Source organism: Myxocyprinus asiaticus, chromosome 20 (genome assembly GCF_019703515.2).
Source record: "Myxocyprinus asiaticus isolate MX2 ecotype Aquarium Trade chromosome 20, UBuf_Myxa_2, whole genome shotgun sequence".
Classification (NCBI taxonomy): Eukaryota; Metazoa; Chordata; class Actinopteri; order Cypriniformes; family Catostomidae; genus Myxocyprinus; species Myxocyprinus asiaticus.
The window spans coordinates 28,052,211-28,070,181 of record NC_059363.1 but is presented as its reverse complement, the minus strand read 5'-3'; the positions used below and the strand labels follow the sequence as shown (position 1 = coordinate 28,070,181).

At 35.2% G+C, this 17,971-nt stretch overlaps 1 protein-coding gene across 4 annotated transcripts in view; it reads right to left on the bottom strand.

Annotated features, from left to right (window-relative positions):
• Nucleotides 1-17,971, bottom strand: part of LOC127411255 (arf-GAP with SH3 domain, ANK repeat and PH domain-containing protein 2-like) — a 120,495-nt gene that overhangs the window by 60,396 nt on the left and 42,128 nt on the right. For all 4 annotated transcript variants that reach the window (XM_051646672.1, XM_051646674.1, XM_051646675.1 and 1 more), the window contains exon 2: nt 16,330-16,402. In XM_051646672.1, coding sequence (XP_051502632.1) covers nt 16,330-16,402 — 73 coding nt within the window. The remainder of the gene's footprint in view (nt 1-16,329; nt 16,403-17,971) is intronic.

Sequence of the window (17,971 nt, the reverse complement as noted above, 5' to 3'; positions counted from 1 at the left end):
AGGACACGGTCCATTTTACCTGATCAGGAAAGCAAGGATTGGGTATTTCTTATCTTACATCTACTTCAGCCACATGCCCTTTGCCAGTTTAGATTGATGAATGATTACACCTGCCTCAATAAATAAACCCTTGATAAGATGAGACAAATAATGTTCTGTTAAACTGCTAACCAGACTTCTCCTGATGGTACTGTTGTAAGAAACAACCCTACTCACAAATGCACTGTTTGAACTGAGAAAAAGTTCAATGAAGCCCTATAATAATAGCAAATTATAGCAACATGAAGTGACATTTGCAACAAATAAATAAATCTTCCTTCTGTACTGAGATTTCAATCACGAGTGAAGATACCACGAGCCAGAGAAAGAGAACAAAGAGGACAGTTTTTTTGACTATTCAGTGAAGTTAGTTTAGGAGTAGCTGAAAAAGTGATAATATATATAATGTATAATATAATAATATATATAATATATAATGATAATATTTACATTTAGGTAGTCTATCCATGGAAGTATTGTTTAATTAATTTTTTTTTAAACGTACCGGTAACTCGTTACTCTAAGGTTGTGTTGTGTGCATATATATATATATATATATATATACATACATACACACACATTAACAGTACACAGTTAATTAACATGAAAAATTAACAATATTTTTACACCATTTTTAATCATGGTGTATGTCAATTTCTACAATTTAATATAAAAAATTAGTAATGTAACATAATTAAGAACTAACATGAACTAACAATGAACAATATTGTATGTATAAATGAACATAAACCAAGAATTCCAATATGAACAAATGCATGGAGAAATAGTCATTGTTATTCTTGAAACCCTATGTGGTATGTAATACATGTTACATGTGTTAACATATATAACCTTAATATAAAGTGTATAATTAAATCATAAACCCCAACAACAACACCCCCAAACCTCCACTACAAATATATTTATATTTCATTCAACAGTGAAAATAATTTACATAATTGTTCAAAGTGGACTATCTCACCCATTATATGTGTGTATTGCGCCATTAGCTTAGCAACATGCTAACATAAAACTTGCCCTTTCAAATCAGTCACTGATTTGGTTCCAATTCAGTTACTGTAGCATGTGCCCTTGTGAAGCAGCTGCCTATGTAGGCAGTAGACAGCAAGGCAGCTCTAAACTTGGTTTGGGAAAAGTGCTCTAGTTTCAAGCCTAAAATTAGGTTTGATGTTATCGACGTAGCTGCCACATTTGACTTGAATGTTTTATTACAGTTTTGATTTGATATGAGAGTGAATAATGACTTCAATTCTGTTCTCGCACAAAGTGATTGCGTCGCTTTAGAATACTAAGAACATAATGCATGAATCATATCAATTAATTTTTACTGTGATTTTATGGTGGTTTTTGTCCTTTTCGAGCTTGAATATTCCCTTGCAATATACAGCAAATAAACTCGGTGAAGATTTTATTTTTTTTTTTTTTTAAGAAAAACTGACACACTTGAAGTTGTGTCTAGAAGACCACCATAAATCTGCAAAAAGTCTCAAGAAAGTAGCATTCGACATTTAATGTGTTTGTAGTAGTTTAAAGATTCACTTGTTTTCTCAATGCATTGATTGTTTTCCAGGCCTAGAAGAGTCATGCAATTTAATAAAATCTTAAAAAAAAAAAAAAAAAACAACTTTTTTTAATTATGCCTGCTCTGTCCACCTCAGCCCCTATCAAAATTAATGATTGAGCAGTGTTTATGCATTCTTGCCTGCTCTGAGCAGCATTACATAGTCTGTGTAAGTACACTTAAATGCTACTTCAGGTGCAGCTTCTGTGCCATCTTTGCAGTGTAAAGACGGTTTATGACACATTGTGAATCGAAATGTTCTGAATAAAAAATTAAAATAAATTTTTTTTTTTAGATCGAATTGAAAACCTATGAATCGTGAATCGAATCGATTCACTTTCAACCCAAAGATTCACACCCCTAGTTTGCAGTATTTATTTGGAGTTCCACAGAAACTATAAACCTACCCCTAAACCTAACCTTAGTAGCAGCAATTGTGACTAACTGTCCTTTGGAATGGGTGCAGGTCGCCCCTTATTTGAAGTTAAATTTTTGCAAAATGATTTTCAGTGAATACCAAACTCCACCAGAGCTTGATTGAAGTCCATGTGAGTCTCTGAACATTAGAGCAGAGCTCGTGATCTCCACATGGTTTGACATTCACAGCGGGGGTCTTCACATGGAGATCAGTTTCCAGCTGATGCCGCTGTTAATGTTATGACAATAAATCTCCAGGCCAGGTGGTGTGTACAGCCTCAACACGGCTGTGTTTGGCCTTCAAACATCTCTATCTTGTTTTCTGCCACAGTTGATCAATTACTGGCATTCATTTTTGCAGCAACATATGAGTTTTGCACATCTGCCACTCATCTGCAATGGTAAAATGCTGGCTCCGAGTTGTTTTCTACTTTACAGAAACTCAACCTTAGCAGGCAGTTCTAGTGTTGGGGGAACTGTGTAATTTGCTTTTTTTTTTCTGGGTGACTTTTAAAACCAGTTAGGAAAATAAAAACTGAGCTTACCTTGTATTGAACCCTGAATATTCCTTTAGGATCTCGGCTTATCACCCAAAAATCCAAACATTAATTGAAGTGCCTCATTGTAACAACATTTTTTTTTTTTTTTTTTTTTAAGTCAAAATTATTTATTAAGGTAATCAACATTATGCCACAAATGCTGCCAATTGAGCTTGATTTGTATTGAACCCAGAATATTCCTTTGATCACACATACAGGAGAACATTGAAGTTCAAAAAGCACAAAAAGGCAGTATAAAAGTAATCAATACGACTCCAGTGGTTATATCCATGTCTTCAGAAGTGATATGATAGGGGTAGGTGAGAAACAGATAAATATTTAAGTTCTTTTAATTATAAATCTACACTTTCACATTCTTTTTCTTTTGTTAATGGCAATTCGCATTCTTCGTGCATATCACCACCTACTGGGCAGGGAACATTTATCTGTTCCTCACCCACACCTATCATATCGCTTATGAAAACATGGATTTAACCATTAGAGTCAGATGGATTACTTTTATGGTGCCTTTATGTGCTTTTTTGGATCTTCAAAGTTTTGGCCACCATTCACTTGCATTGAACAGACAAACAGAGCGAAGACATTATTCTAAAAATCTTTGTTTGTGTTCAGCAGAAGTAAAAAAAAGTCATATACATCTGGGATGGCATGAAGGTGAGTAAATGAGAAAATCTTCAGAATGCAACAAATCTTAAAGGTCCTAAAAAGTTATATATATATATATATATATACACACTATCAGTCATATAGTATTTGAAACACTATACTCATTCTATATTTTATATATGAAATAGTATATATGATATATATATATACTATATATCTATATATATATATATATATATATATATATATATATATATATATATATATATATATATATATATTTATTTATTTTTTTAAATAATCAAAACTATGGAATAACATAAATGGAACTATGGGAATTATGTTGTGACTAAACAAAATCCAAAATAAATCAAAACTGTGTTATATTTTAGCATCTTCAAAGTAGTCACCCTTTGCCTAGAATTTGCAGACATGTACTCTTGACATTTTCTCAACCAACTTCTTGAGGTATCACCCTGGGATGCTTTTTAAACAGTATTGAAGGAGTTCCCATCTATGTTGGGCACTTATTGGCTGCTTTTCTTTATTATTTGGTCCAAGTCATCAATTTTTAATTAAATAAATTAATATGGTGGCACAATTATACTTTTGTCTACAAAACTAATTTCAAACATTTAAGCATACACCTTCAGATCAAAAGATTTTTAAGATCTAGAGAAACATTTCAGTCAAGTGTTTCAAAACTTTTGACCGGTAGTGTGTGTGTGTGTGTGTGTGTGTGTGTGTATACACACACACACACACACACACACACACACACACACACACACACAGGCAGCCAAAGGTTTGGAATAATGTTCAGATTTTGCCGTTTCGGAAGGAAATTGGTATTTTAATTCACCAAAGTAGCATTCAACTGATCACAAAGTATAGTCAGGACATTACTGATGTAAAAAACAGCACCATCACTATTTGAGAAGTCATTTTTGATCAAATCTAGACAGGCCCCATTTCCAGCAGCCATCACTCCAACACCTTATCCTTGAGTAATCATGCTAAATTGCTAATTTGGTACTAGAAAATCACTTGCCATTATATCAAACACAACTGAAAGCTATTTGGTTCATTAAAGAAGCTTAACATTGTCTTTGTGATTGATTTTGAGTTGCCACAGTATGCAGTAGACTAACATGTCTTAAGGTCAATATTAGGTCAAAAATGGGAAAAAAGAAACAGCTTTCTTTAGAAACTCATCAGTCAATCATTGTTTTGAGGAATGAAGGCTATACAATGCTTGAAATTGCCAAAAAACTGAAGATTTCACACAAAGGTGTACACTACAGTCTTCATAGACAAAGGACAACTGGCTCTAACAAGGACAGAAAGAGATGTGGAAGGCCAGATGTACAACTAAACAAGAGGATAAGTACATCAGAGTCTCTAGTTTGAGAAATAGACGCCTCACATGTCCTCAGCTGACAGCTTCATTGAATTCTACCTACTCAACACCAGTTTCATGTACAACAGTAAAGAGGAGACTCAGAGGTGCAGGCCTTATGGGAAGAATTGCAAAGGAAAAGCCACTTTTGAAACAGAAAAACAAAAATAAAATGTTTGAGTGGACAAAGAAACAGACACTACAGGAAGCGTGGGGTATCTGAGTATCTGGACAAACTGACAGTTAGAATGCCAAGGATATGCAAAGCTGTCATCAACACTTTGAAGTAGTTTAATTTTAATAGTAATATTTCACATTATTAATGTCCTGACTATACATTGTGATCAGTTGAATGCCACTTTTGTGAATGAAAGTACCAATTTCTTTCTATAAGAGCAAAATCTGAACATTATTCAAAACTTTTGGCCACCAGTGTAAATATCTAAAAGTCCTTTAAAACAACATACATTTTCTTTAGCAGCTATACTGCAGAAGAAAATTTTTTTATCTGAGAATGTTGAATATAATATAAAAAATACAAATATTTTAAAATATCTAAAAATTCTTTAAAAAAGATGCATTCACCTGAGCAGCAGCATATAAGATATTTAGACTTGCTTTTAGAGAATAGATCTTCAAAATATAAGTATATTTTGTCTTTACTGCACTCACAGAAGTATAACTAAGTGAAAAATACACTTATATATAAAATACACTTATATTTAAGATCCATTCCCTAAAAGCAAGTCTAAATATCTTATATGTTGCTTCTCAAGTAAATGTATCTTGTTTTAAGGATTTTTAGACCATTTTAAATGGAAAAAGACAAAAACACTTGATAACAATAGGATTTATTGCCGTGAATTTCTTTACGGAATTAAACGAAATAAAAAAGTATTTTTTCCCTTTAATTCGGTGAATGTCATTTAGAGGTATTTTTAAAAGATGATTTTGTCCTTTATTGTTAGTAAGAACGTTTAATACAACCTTTTAAGTCGGGGCACAAGCTTAATAATCGTTTAAGAGCTAATGATTAATCGGTGCAATAATTGCAGAATAGTCTAATACTCGTCCTAATAATCGTTAGATTAATCGATTATCAAAATAATCATTAGTTGCAACCCTAATCACCAAAATTCAGATGACCCTTAATGTTCTTCTGGGTTAGCAGTGGGTTTTTTTGTGTTCATTTCGGTAGTTCATAACAGCTCGCTGGGGTGAACTTTTAGGAAAACTTCTGACTGGCTGCTAAACACCTTCTTACTGTCATTGGTCCAGGTTAAAGGTAATGGCTGATGGATAATTCCGTTTATGTTGTTCAGTGAGTCAAAATGAGTCAACATGAACACATCGCTGTGCAGTTAATAGCGAGCTGGTGCAAATGTACCTACATCTGTACAACTGTTCACTTAGAGACATTTTCCAAGGCCATGTCATGTGATTTTTATTTTTAGTCTACTAAAAGAATCCAATCTTCTCAAATACTCTTGAGTACCCAATCATTCATGTGCCATCTGCAGCAAAAGCCATTCAAACATCTGCTCAAGTAAGATATGCCTCAATTATCATTGTTTTATCTTTGTTCTGCACATTAACACTTTTATACACTCATCTTTGCAATGGTATCAGTGTCATATAAATTACAATAACAGAGTGTAACTGGCGCATAGTATGGCCGCATGTAGCATGTTAACGCATTAGCGATGTGAATTCATAATGTAAACAAGACAAATTAAACATTTTCTACTGCATATACAGTATATTACTTTAAATCATCATCGAATGATTAAAACAGCTTCTTTTACTGACCTCATGTGAATTCTACTCATAGAATTAGGCATAAAGTCATTGATAACACATTTTTAAGGTTTTACATGTAGCATCCTCATATTTAAATGTACTTCTAAATGCCTCCCACATCGGTGTGGCGGGTGTCTGAATCTTCGGAAACAGTATACTATTGCTCGGCTGTTTAGAACCTCTTTTTACCCCTGAATGAAGAATGAAGAAGGACTTCTACGAAGTATTTTGAGGCCTTAATTAATGCGAGAGAGGTCTGCAGTTCCTTGAATGTTGTCCTTGGCTTTTTTGTGACTTCCTGAATGAGTCGTCGTTGTGCTCTTGGAGGAATTTTGGAAGGTCAGCCACTTCTAGGAAGGTTCACTACTGTGCCAAGTTTTCTCCATTTGGAGTAATGGCAGTAATCAGGCCTGGGTGTGTCTAGTTCAGCTGAACCCCATTATGAATGCAGTTTCATAGATTTGGGGATTAAGTAACTAAGGGGGCAAACACTTTTTCACACAGGCCCAGTTGTTATTGGATAACGTTTATGCTTCAATAAATAAGATTATCATTTAAAAACTGTATCTTGTGATTACTCAGACTGCCTTTGTTTTATGTTAGATTTTGTTAGAATTTTTGAAACAATTTGGTATGAGATATGCACAAAAATAGAAGAAATAAGATAAATACTTTTTCACAGCACTGTATTTTGAGATTATAGTAATAAAATTACGAGAATAAAGACGTAATATTATGAGAATAAATTTACAGTATAAAGAAAGAAAGAAAAAAGTGATCATCAAAGAAGAGCCAATGTAGATGCAGATGTTACCATCAACCCTTTGAAGGTAACCACTGGTTGACATTTCAGACTTCAGATTTTTTTGTCTCTAAATATTTGTACTTTACACAATATCACGTCTTTAATCTCTTTATTTTACAACTTTATTCTCGTAGCATTCTAACTTTATTCTCAAAACGTTATGACTTTATTCCTGACTATTTCCAGGAATCTTAGATTTTTTTTTTATTTGAACTTGGCACTAAAACAATTTTGTACAAATAAACCAGTCTTTTTTATTAATTAAAAAAAGAAAAAAAAAAAACAAGCACAATAACATCACAAAAATGTAAATACAGCTGCTGCAGCTGTAGGATTGACAAAGGACTTCATTCTTTGTGAGACTGTCCTAATGCAAGGTTATTTAGGCTGAGGGAAGACAACAGCAAAATCAGTGAGCTGTCAAATCCAGTTTTGTCATAGTACTTTTCGTATTTTTGTCTATATAGGAGGAGGCATACTATCCTGTGGGCTTTTTGTGTGTGTGTGTGTGTGTGTGTGTGTGTAATGGGTGTAAAACATAGATACAAATGGGCAAACTGACTTATATTCTTGAAGTATCTTAATAAAATCAAATAAAAAATCTTTAATATAATAGAGCATACAGCAATCTCAATCAGCATTCAAACCAGAATTTCTAACCAGAATGTTGAAATGGACACAAAATGGTCACATTCACTAACAAAAAAGCACCAAAAAGTACAATGTTATCACTATGATTTTTGAACATTGTTCCATGGTAATATCATGGTATACTTTGAAGTACCTTGGTGTACCATGTAAATACCATGGTACATGAACATGGAAAGCATTCAGTACCTTGGGATAACTCACTGTATCACAGTACCTCCTTGTAATGGTGATGTCTCTAGGTTTAGCTATGGTTTATGTTTTTGAACTAAAGCTATTGAAGCTTGAAGTATTGAAGTTCTTTGTTTAACCATAAACTTAGAAGAATATGAAGGGAAAAGGTGAGATTTACCCAGAAAGTTTCTGGTAAAAAAGTGTTTTGTTTTATGTAAATAAAAAAATAAAAAAAGCTCATGGTAAATTTCTGCATCTTACACTGTAACACTATCCACAATTTTTTAATAATATTGTTATGGTGTTCTGTGAAAGGTTTAAGCCCTGTTGCAGTATCTAACGAGGATGCTAACTGATTTCAATAATGTTGAACTGCATGAAAAATATAATGCTAAAGATGCATTTCATTCTTACATAAACACAAAATGATGGCTGTGTTCATTGCAGCTTCTACTAAAGTAATGAAAACAGATAGACATTAATGTTAAGATGAAGGTTAGAACTCGCAGTGTTGAATTCAACACTCCAGCAGTGATTATAACATATTGTCACTGTCCTCTGCAGCTGTGAAGTAGGTTTATTTCCACAGTTCTATTCATGACCCACCAGTGTTGTTAAAGACTGTGCCTTTACTGCAGTTCAGGCTGCTAAGATGAGGAGATTCGTCTCCCTCACCTCAACCCTGAGAGATTTATATCCCCAGCTGTCTGGCCTTTCTAAAGCCAGCTACAGAAAGAGAAGATGTTCTGTAGCTCACTTATAACAGAAGCTGTTAAGAGCAGAGAAATTAATCAAACTTTCACCCACCATCACCAGGCCTGTAAGCAGAGATTCTCAATTTTCTTAAAGTGGAAGAACATGTTTAAATGGAGGCTTCTACAATAAAGCTTTTCTAATGAATATCTACAGTATGTAAAAAAGGCACATTTGGCTGATTTAGCTGTCTTGTTCATCATCCTTTAAATAAACATGCTTGATTTTCTTCTATGAAGTCATTCTGGGATTATTCATTAGAAGTCAATCTGGGGCATCAATTTTTATAGAGTGGGTTGAAATTCTAAAGGCGCAGTATATAGAATTAGAAATAACTACATTTAGAAAATTTCTGAAGTGCAAAAAAACAAATAAACAACAACAACTAGATTTTCACATTTTCTGAGGTAGCGCTTGCCTGTGCAAAACCTGCCACCATGATACTATGCTATGAGAACTGGAGGGTAAAGTGTGATGTTGCCCATTTGTTCGCCCACCATTTGAAGCACACCTCTCCTCAACAAGCTGCATGATTTGACCAAATGTTAATTCTTAGGTTAGGGGTTTGTTAAAAAGAAGCTGGCATGTCAGACTATTCAAACTAACAAGAGGATTCTCATAAAATCTGTCAAAAACTTTTCCTGGTCTTATTTTAATCAAAAATCAAAAGAAACAACTAAGAAATTATGTTTTGTAAATACATAGAAAATGAAGCCTATTTTTAGGGCCATTAAGAGTTTTTACACTGTGACATCATTTTCAAGACATTTTAACCCACATTTCCTATTACTGCAATGTGAAAAAAAAAAAAAAAAATTATTGGTAATTATGATATTCTCATTATTGCAATGTGGGGAAAAAAAGGGATGGGACGATATGGTTCTCTCACGATTTGGTTCAATATGCAATATGGGGTTCGTGATTAGACAACGCTTCCATGCTATTTGTGATAAAAATTAATATTGTGTTTTATTAATATTTTTATCTGAATGTGATATTAAAAGACACATTATCCAATGAAAGTGGAGTGTGGGATTTCATATCTGGACACACATAACACGGAAGAAATGGTCCGTTTTAATTTCAAGCACTTTTCAACGAATCAAGGCAATTTTCCAGGTATTCCATGACTTACATTTCTAAAAGCTAAATTCAAGCTTTTTAAGAATTTCAAGGACCTTGTGCGAACCCTGTAAACAATGTAGAAAAAAAAAATCAAGCAATAGAGAGATCATGAAGCTTGACGGGTCAGTTCATTTATGATCACATGGACAGAAAACAATGTTGCAAATTTCAAAATATCGAGTTTTGCCTCAATACGGTAAATTGTTTTGGTTCGAAATTCGACATCCTATCGCAAGAAATTTTTTTTGTATTTTTAAAATTGTGAAATATCTATACGTCATTGTAGTACTCACTTGATACTGCCTTTCATTTTCTCTAATTTACATTAAAAAAAATTGTACAACAGTATAAAATTATTGTTAAGGTAATGAGAATCAATAGGAATAGGAATAGTAAGAGAAGAACATTTGGACGCATTACGGTAATGAGAACTTGATATTAAAATGTGCCTGAAAATAATGTGTCCTGAATATAATGTTACAATGCAAAAAATCCTAATAGTCTTAAATGTAGGCTTCATTTTCCTTGTTCAATCTAATTTAATATATACAGTTGAAGTCAGACGTTTCCATACACCTTAGCCAAATACATTTAAACTCAGTTTTTCACAATTCCTGACATTTAGTCATAGAAAACATTCCCTGTCTTAGGTCAGTTAGGATCACTACTTTATTTCAATGATGTGAAATGTCAGAATAATAGTAGAGAGAATTATTTATTTCAGCTTTTATTTCTTTCATCACATTCCCAGTGGGTCAGAAGTTTACATACACTTTATTAGTATTTGGTAGCATTGCCTTTAAATTGTTTAACTTTGGTTAAACATTTTGGGTAGCTTTCCACAAGTTTCTCACAATAAGTTGTTGGAATTTTGGCCCATTCCTCCAGACAGAACTGGTGTAACTGAGTCAGGTTTGTAGGCCTCCTTGCTCGTACAAATTTTCTATCGGATTGAGGTCAGGGCTTTGTGATGGCCACTCCAATACCTTGACTTTGTTGTCCTTAAGTGGAGGTATGCTTGGGGTCATTGTCCATTTGGAAGACCCATTTGCGACTGAGCTTTAACTTCCTGTCTGATGTCTTGAGATGTTGCTTCAATAAATCCACATAATTTTCCTTTCTCATGATGCCATCTATTTTGTGAAGTGCACCAGTCCCTCCTGCAGCAAAGCACCCCCACAACATGATGCTGCCACCCCCATGCTTCACGGTTGGGATGGTGTTCTTCGGCTTGCAAGCCTCACCCATTTTCCTCCAAACCTAACGATGGTCATTATGGCCAAACAGTTACATTTTTGTTTCATTAGACCAGAGGACATTTCACCAAAAAGTAAGCTCTTTGTCCCCATGTGCACTTGCAAACTGTAGTCTGGCTTTTTTATGGTGGTTTTGGAGCAGTGGCTTCTTCCTTGCTGAGCAGCCTTTCAGGTTATTTCGATATAGGACTCGTTTTACTGTGGATATAGATACTTGTCTACCTGTTTCCTCCAGCATCTTCACAAGGTCCTTTGCTGTTGTTCTAGGATTGATTTGCACTTTTCACACCAAACTACGTTCATTTCTAGGTGACAGAATGCGTCTCCTTCCTGAGCGGTATGATGGCTGCGTGGTCCCATGGCGTTTATACTTGCGTACTATTTTTTGTACAGATGAACGTGGTACCTTCAGGCATTTGGAAATTGCTCCCAAGGATGAACCAGACTTGTGGAGGTCCACAATTTCTTTTATGAGGTCTTGGCTGATTTCTTTTGATTTTCCCATGATGTCAAGCAAAGAGGCACTGAGTTTGAAGGTAGGCCTTAAAATACATCCACAGGTACACCTCCAATTCAGTACACCTCCTATCAGAAGCTAATTGGCTAATTGTCTAAAGGCTTGACATCATTTTCTGGAATTTTCCAAGCTGCTTAAAGGCACAGTTAACTTAGTGTATGTAAACTTCTGACCCACTGGAACTGTGATATAATCAATTAAAAGTGAAACAATCTGTCTGTAAACAATTGTTGGAAAAATTACTTGTGTCATGCACAAATTAGATGTCCTAAAAGACTTGCCAAAACTATAGTTTGCTATTATTAAATCTGTGGAGTGGTTAAAAAATGAGTTTTAATGACTTCAACCTAAGTGTATGTAAACTTCTGACTTCAACTGTATTATATATATATATATATATATATATATATATATATATATATATATGATAGATAGATAGATAGTATAAAGTCAGGACATTACTGATGTACAAAGTCATTTTTGATCAAATCTAGACAGGCCCCATTTCCAGCAGCCATCACTCCAACACCTTATCCTTTAGTAATCATGCTAAATTGCTAATTTGGTACTAGAAAATCACTTGCCATTATATCAAACACAGTTTAAAGCTGTTTGGTTCGTTAAATGAAGCTTAACGTTGTCTTTGTGTTTGTTTTTGAGTTGCCACAGTATGAAATAGACTGGCATGTCTTCAGGTCAATATTAGGTCAAAAATGGCAAAAAAGAAACAGCTTTCTCTAGAAACATGTCAGTCAATCATTGTTTTGAGGAATGAAGGCTATACAATGCTTGAAACTGCCAAAAAACTGAAGATTTCACACAAAGGTGTACACTACAGTCTTCAAAGACAAAGGACAACTGGCTCTAACAAGGACAGAAAGAGATGTGGAAGGCCAGATGTACAACTAAACAAGAGGATAAGTACATCAGAGTCTCTAGTTTGAGAAATAGACGCCTCACATGTCCTCAGCTGACAGCTTCATTGAATTCTACTACTCAACACCAGTTTCATGTACAACAGTAAAGAGAAGACTCAGGGGTGCAGGCCTTATGGGAAGAATTGCAAAGATAAAGACACTTTTGAAACAGAAAAGCTAAAAGAAAAGGTTCGAGTGGGCAAAGAAACACAGACATTAGACAACAGATAATTGGAAAAGAGTGTTATGGATCTTAACCCCATTGAGCTTTTGTGGGATCAGCTAGACTGTTAGGTGCGTGAGAAGTGCCCGACAAGACAGCCACATCTATGGTAAGTGCTACAGGAAGCGTCGGGTGAAATGTCACCTGAGAATCTGAACAAACTGACAGCTAGAATGACAAGGATCTGCAAAGCTGTCATTGCTGCACCTGAAGGATTTTTCGATGAGAACTCTTTGAAGTAGTTTAAGAAGTTCTGAATATATTTTTCAAATTGTAATAGTAATTTTTCACGTTATTAATATCCTGACTATATATTGTGATCAGTGGAATGCCACTTTGGTGAATAAAAGTCTGTATATTATTCCAAACATTTGGCCGCCAGTATATATATATATATATATATATATATATATATATATATATATATATATATATATATATATTTTTTATTTTTTATTTTTTTAATGTTTTTACATTTTGATTTGAAGTTAAACATCACCAGGACATTTTATGGACAGGTTTTGTGAAAATGTTCTGAAAGTACCAGAGAGATACAGTATACACTTTTTGTGAAATCAACTGACCAATATGAAACTGAGATAGGAGAAAGTAATCAATAATTTATCATTATAGTATAAATAATAATAATAATTATAGCACTGAAAAAAATACATCTTACATCTATCTTACTGAGCACCACTTAATATGATTCTTTCACCGTATGTTTGAGTATTTTGTCAGCAATGATTTAGTCTTAACATTAATATTGGTGGTTATACAAATAATGTTCTGATATATTGATACAACAAAAGTAAAGTCCGGGGTCCAGTAAAATGCAAATAAGGGATAAGGAGCATGCTGGCAAATGATTTGCAACGAAACTTCATGGATTGTGGAGTTGCCTAATGAAAATGATTGTACCCAAGACTACTAGAGCAAACCGACACCAAACCACTAATTCCCATGAACAGAAAACAATAACAGAGCCACAGCTCTGGGAACCCCACCAGCATATATACAGGGGACAACACATACACACACACAGACACAAAGGGTGTGTCCTGGCACAGCTGTCCCCTGGGGTGTGGGAGACAGCTGTCCCGCCTGAACAGAGCCAGCAGTGTTCCTGGAAAAGACCAGATCAGCAGAGTTTGCCCCTGTGTTCTAGGCTGGGCCTCCACATGCAGTTGAAACAAATTCAGCCTGTGAATGAGCAGTGTTGTCATAGAGCGAGACAGGCAGCACAATGGAGAGCTGCTCAACCTCAGTACCAGCAGCGGGTGCAAAGAAAAGTCCACCAGTGCAAGCTGCTAACTGGAGCCATTCAATCTAGAATAAAATAGAAACACTCCAAAAACTAATCATATTCCAGGCAGAATGTAACTCATGAAACATCATCTATTCAACATATGAGCCAAAATGTCTTCGAAGCACCACAAAATGGCATGGTTGCTTCAGCAAATGCGTTTTTTTTAATTTTTTTTTATCTCACATTTGCTTTTATGACACTATCAGTTAGGTTACGTTAAGCATTAAGGTATATTAGGTATATGTTAGGTTAAGATTTAAGGTTTATGGTAGGAGGGTTGGTTTTGTTGATTTAGAACACAATAGAGCCCAGACCTCTGTGGATATGTATGGTGCCATCCTTTCATGAAATATTGGAATACACTTTACAATAAGAAGTTTAAATGTTACATCTGTGATGTGTCATTTACAAATCTTTAAATATTACTGGAACTAATACTAAAAGGTCTCACTAACATGTCTCAAATCAGAAGTTGCATGCTTTAACACTATGTACTTAAAACATGATTTAAAAAACTTTTTTGTCCTTTTTGGCTTTCTGTAGTTCAATGTACATTATGTACAACTGATAGTTTGTTAGTCTATTATTAATTAGTCAGATGTTTCAAGCTAGTTTAGAAGATAGCAGGCTGTAAAGTGTAAATAGGCTAAAATAGGTGGTTATGAGAATACATAGTGGCAAGATTTGCAAAAGTTTGCAAGGTTCTGAATTAAGTCGGTTTTTGGTATTTTCGATACTGTAGAAAGACCTGTATCATTCATTTCTATCTATCTATCTAGATAATAAAACCATTATGAGCTTGAAAACTTTAGCCCACCCTAGCGCCTCCCATGTTTTAGCCCTGTTGCACACCAAGGCATTTTACCGGTCACTTGGTTACCATTTTTGCTGAGTATCCCGCCCAGAGTGCAATCACACTAGTCCCAAATTCCACTCCATACTGCTATTTAATAAACGTCAAATATGTTCTGATTGATGACAGGCTTTTCATTTTCTGTGAGAATTAAAACTTGACTTGATTTTGGAAACTAGCAACTTGAAATTTAATGTTGAAGATGATCAGTTTTTACTAAAGAAGTGGTGGTTTAACAGGGATAAATTTAGAGACCACCCTGAGAAGAAACGGCTATAAGTTTATCCCCATTAAAGTACTGAAACTAGGGGGCCTGGGTAGCTCAGTGGTAAAATATGCTGGCTACCAACCCTGGAGTTCGCTAGCTCGCTAGTTCGAATCCCAGGGCGTGCTGAGTGACTCCAGCCAGGTCTCCTAAGCAACCAAATTGGCCCGGTTGCTACGGAGGGTAGAGTCACATGGAGTAAACTCCTTGTGGTCGCTATAATGTGGTTCGTTCTCGGTGGGGCGCGTGGTGAGTTGAGCGTGGTTGCCGCGGTGGATGGCATGAAGCCTCCACAAGCGTTATGTCTCCGTGGCAATGCCACGTGATAAGATGCGCAGGTTGACAGTCTCAGACGCGGAGGCAACTGGGATTCGTCCTCCGCCACCCGGACTGAGGCGAATCACTACGCGGCCTTAAAAGCACATTGGGAATTGGGCATTCCAAATTGGGAGAAAAAGGGGAAACCCCCACCCCCCCCATCCTGACCTAATCCTACTTAGAACACAGGTAAAGGGCCGTTCAGATCGAATGCATGCTTGCTCTAAAAAAAAAAAAAAAAAGATAGATGCAAATTAATGCATATAACAGGACACAGGTATTTCAAGATGCACTTTTAAAAGTTGACATTCTTTTTTATACCTGTCATGTGGCTAAAGATGTCTGTCTAGTGAATGTGTACATAAAAAAAAAACATTGCGCAGGGTGTGAATGGCCCTATTTTTGAGTCAAATTTGAGTTGAGCCAAATGAACTGTGTAAGAGAGAAAGTGTGCTTCTCCTCTTCAAATTGCACTCTTCACTTGAAGAACCAATTAAGACCGTACGTAAATGGAAATCATGCACACCAAATTCACTCAGATTCAATCTTCAGTCAAACTCGCTCTTCCAGTATGATATTTGAGCTATCAACATATCATGTATCAGTAAATTATACCTATGGATTAGGTTGAGTACAGTCATTGTATCAGATGGATGGACAGATATGTTCTACAGATTTCCTAAGTGAAACCCAATCACACTGCCGCCACATCAGGAGACATGTTTAAAAGACAAATGAAAGAAAAGAGGCTTAGATCACTTACCGAGACCCGAGGCGTAAATGGCCTTAACCGACTTCTTCATCTTGTAAAGGACACCACGGTCCACATCCAGGGCCTAATCACACACAGAGAAAGAAAGAGAGAGAGAGATAAAATGTAAAATATAAACCATTTAGGGCGGTAATATAGATGCACATGATTATCAGTACTACTGTACTACACACATTTATCAAAGACCCCTTAATTATCTTTAGGTCATGCTCTGATATAAATCACACTATGGACTGGAGCAGCCAATCCTTTATAGTTACAAGAGTCCACACAAAAATGCCTCTCTATCTAAGATTCCAGTGTGTGTGCTGGGTGGCAGTCCCTGCTGTCTTCAGTTTGCAGGTAATTCATTATTTAAAGGTGCACTCCTAAAAAATATTCCCAAAACAATCCCCACTCAGTGGGAGCAACGGAAGTTAGCAGGCAGGCAAGCCTGCACAGCTTAACAAGAACTGCAGTGTGCACGCACACACACTCAAAGCATTATGTCAGCCAAGAAGTGTTTTAAGCAAATAGTCACCTTTAAACTGTAAAGTATATTGTACACAGCAACATGATTTGTTAAAGACCTCATGAAATTAAAATCAAAGTTTTGTGTCTTTTAGATCATGACTGATAGCTTTGAAGCCGTCTTTATGCTAATGTACTTTTAAATGTTGAAAAAAATGCACTTTAACAGATATGTAGTCTCTCTCTTCTGGGAACAAGGACCGAAAATATTGATGATTAATTTTGCGCTACACAGATTCTTGTCCAGTCAAATGCTTTCTAAAATGAGAATGTCTCACCAACCTAATACCTCTGACTAGCGACAGCAAATAACATATGACGGCATTTTAATGCCATAAATGCTGCATCTACGTGCACTTCCACATTTAATACAGGATGGACTTCAAAGACTTTGGTCACTAATCTTTTAGTTCATACAAAATTATTTTGTTTAAACACTGGCCCCTATAACATTTACTTAGTTTTCTAATTTAAACTATGACTCTTTCTACACAAAAATAACTAATACTGGCATTATATTCATGCTGTTTAATCAGAAGGGTACTATCCCCAAAAGTGTGCCTCGATTCTCGCAAAGTTATTTTTCTCCATTAACCAACATCTTATTGAGTTTTGTGTCCTTGCCACAGTTGCCTTTGGCTTGCTAACTAGGGGTCTAAATACAAATGTATTATTAACTTAAGGCACTATTTGCAATCACATTTTTATCAAATCGCATAATCAATCAATTAATCCTTTATTGCCAAACAACATAGTTGTCTGGATTTTTTCCTGGTGAGATAATGATGACTAATGATGAATTTTCTGTTATAGCATAATTTCCTGTACAGCTGCTTTGAAATAACATCTGTTGTAAAAAAAAAAAAAGCTATACAAATAAAAACAAATAATAATAAATAAATAAATAGGAGTGTATTATAAACAATCAGGCGTGCGATAGATTACATCCGTGCAAGCAAATGATGTAAATGTAGGCTGTGATGTAAAACTAAAGACTACTTACTAGTGCCCGACCGATATATCGGTGGGCCGATATTAGCCTTTCACCGATATATTGGAATCTGCGTATATTTTACCGATATGCGCAGATATGAAAACTTTTTTCAGAACATATAATGCAGAA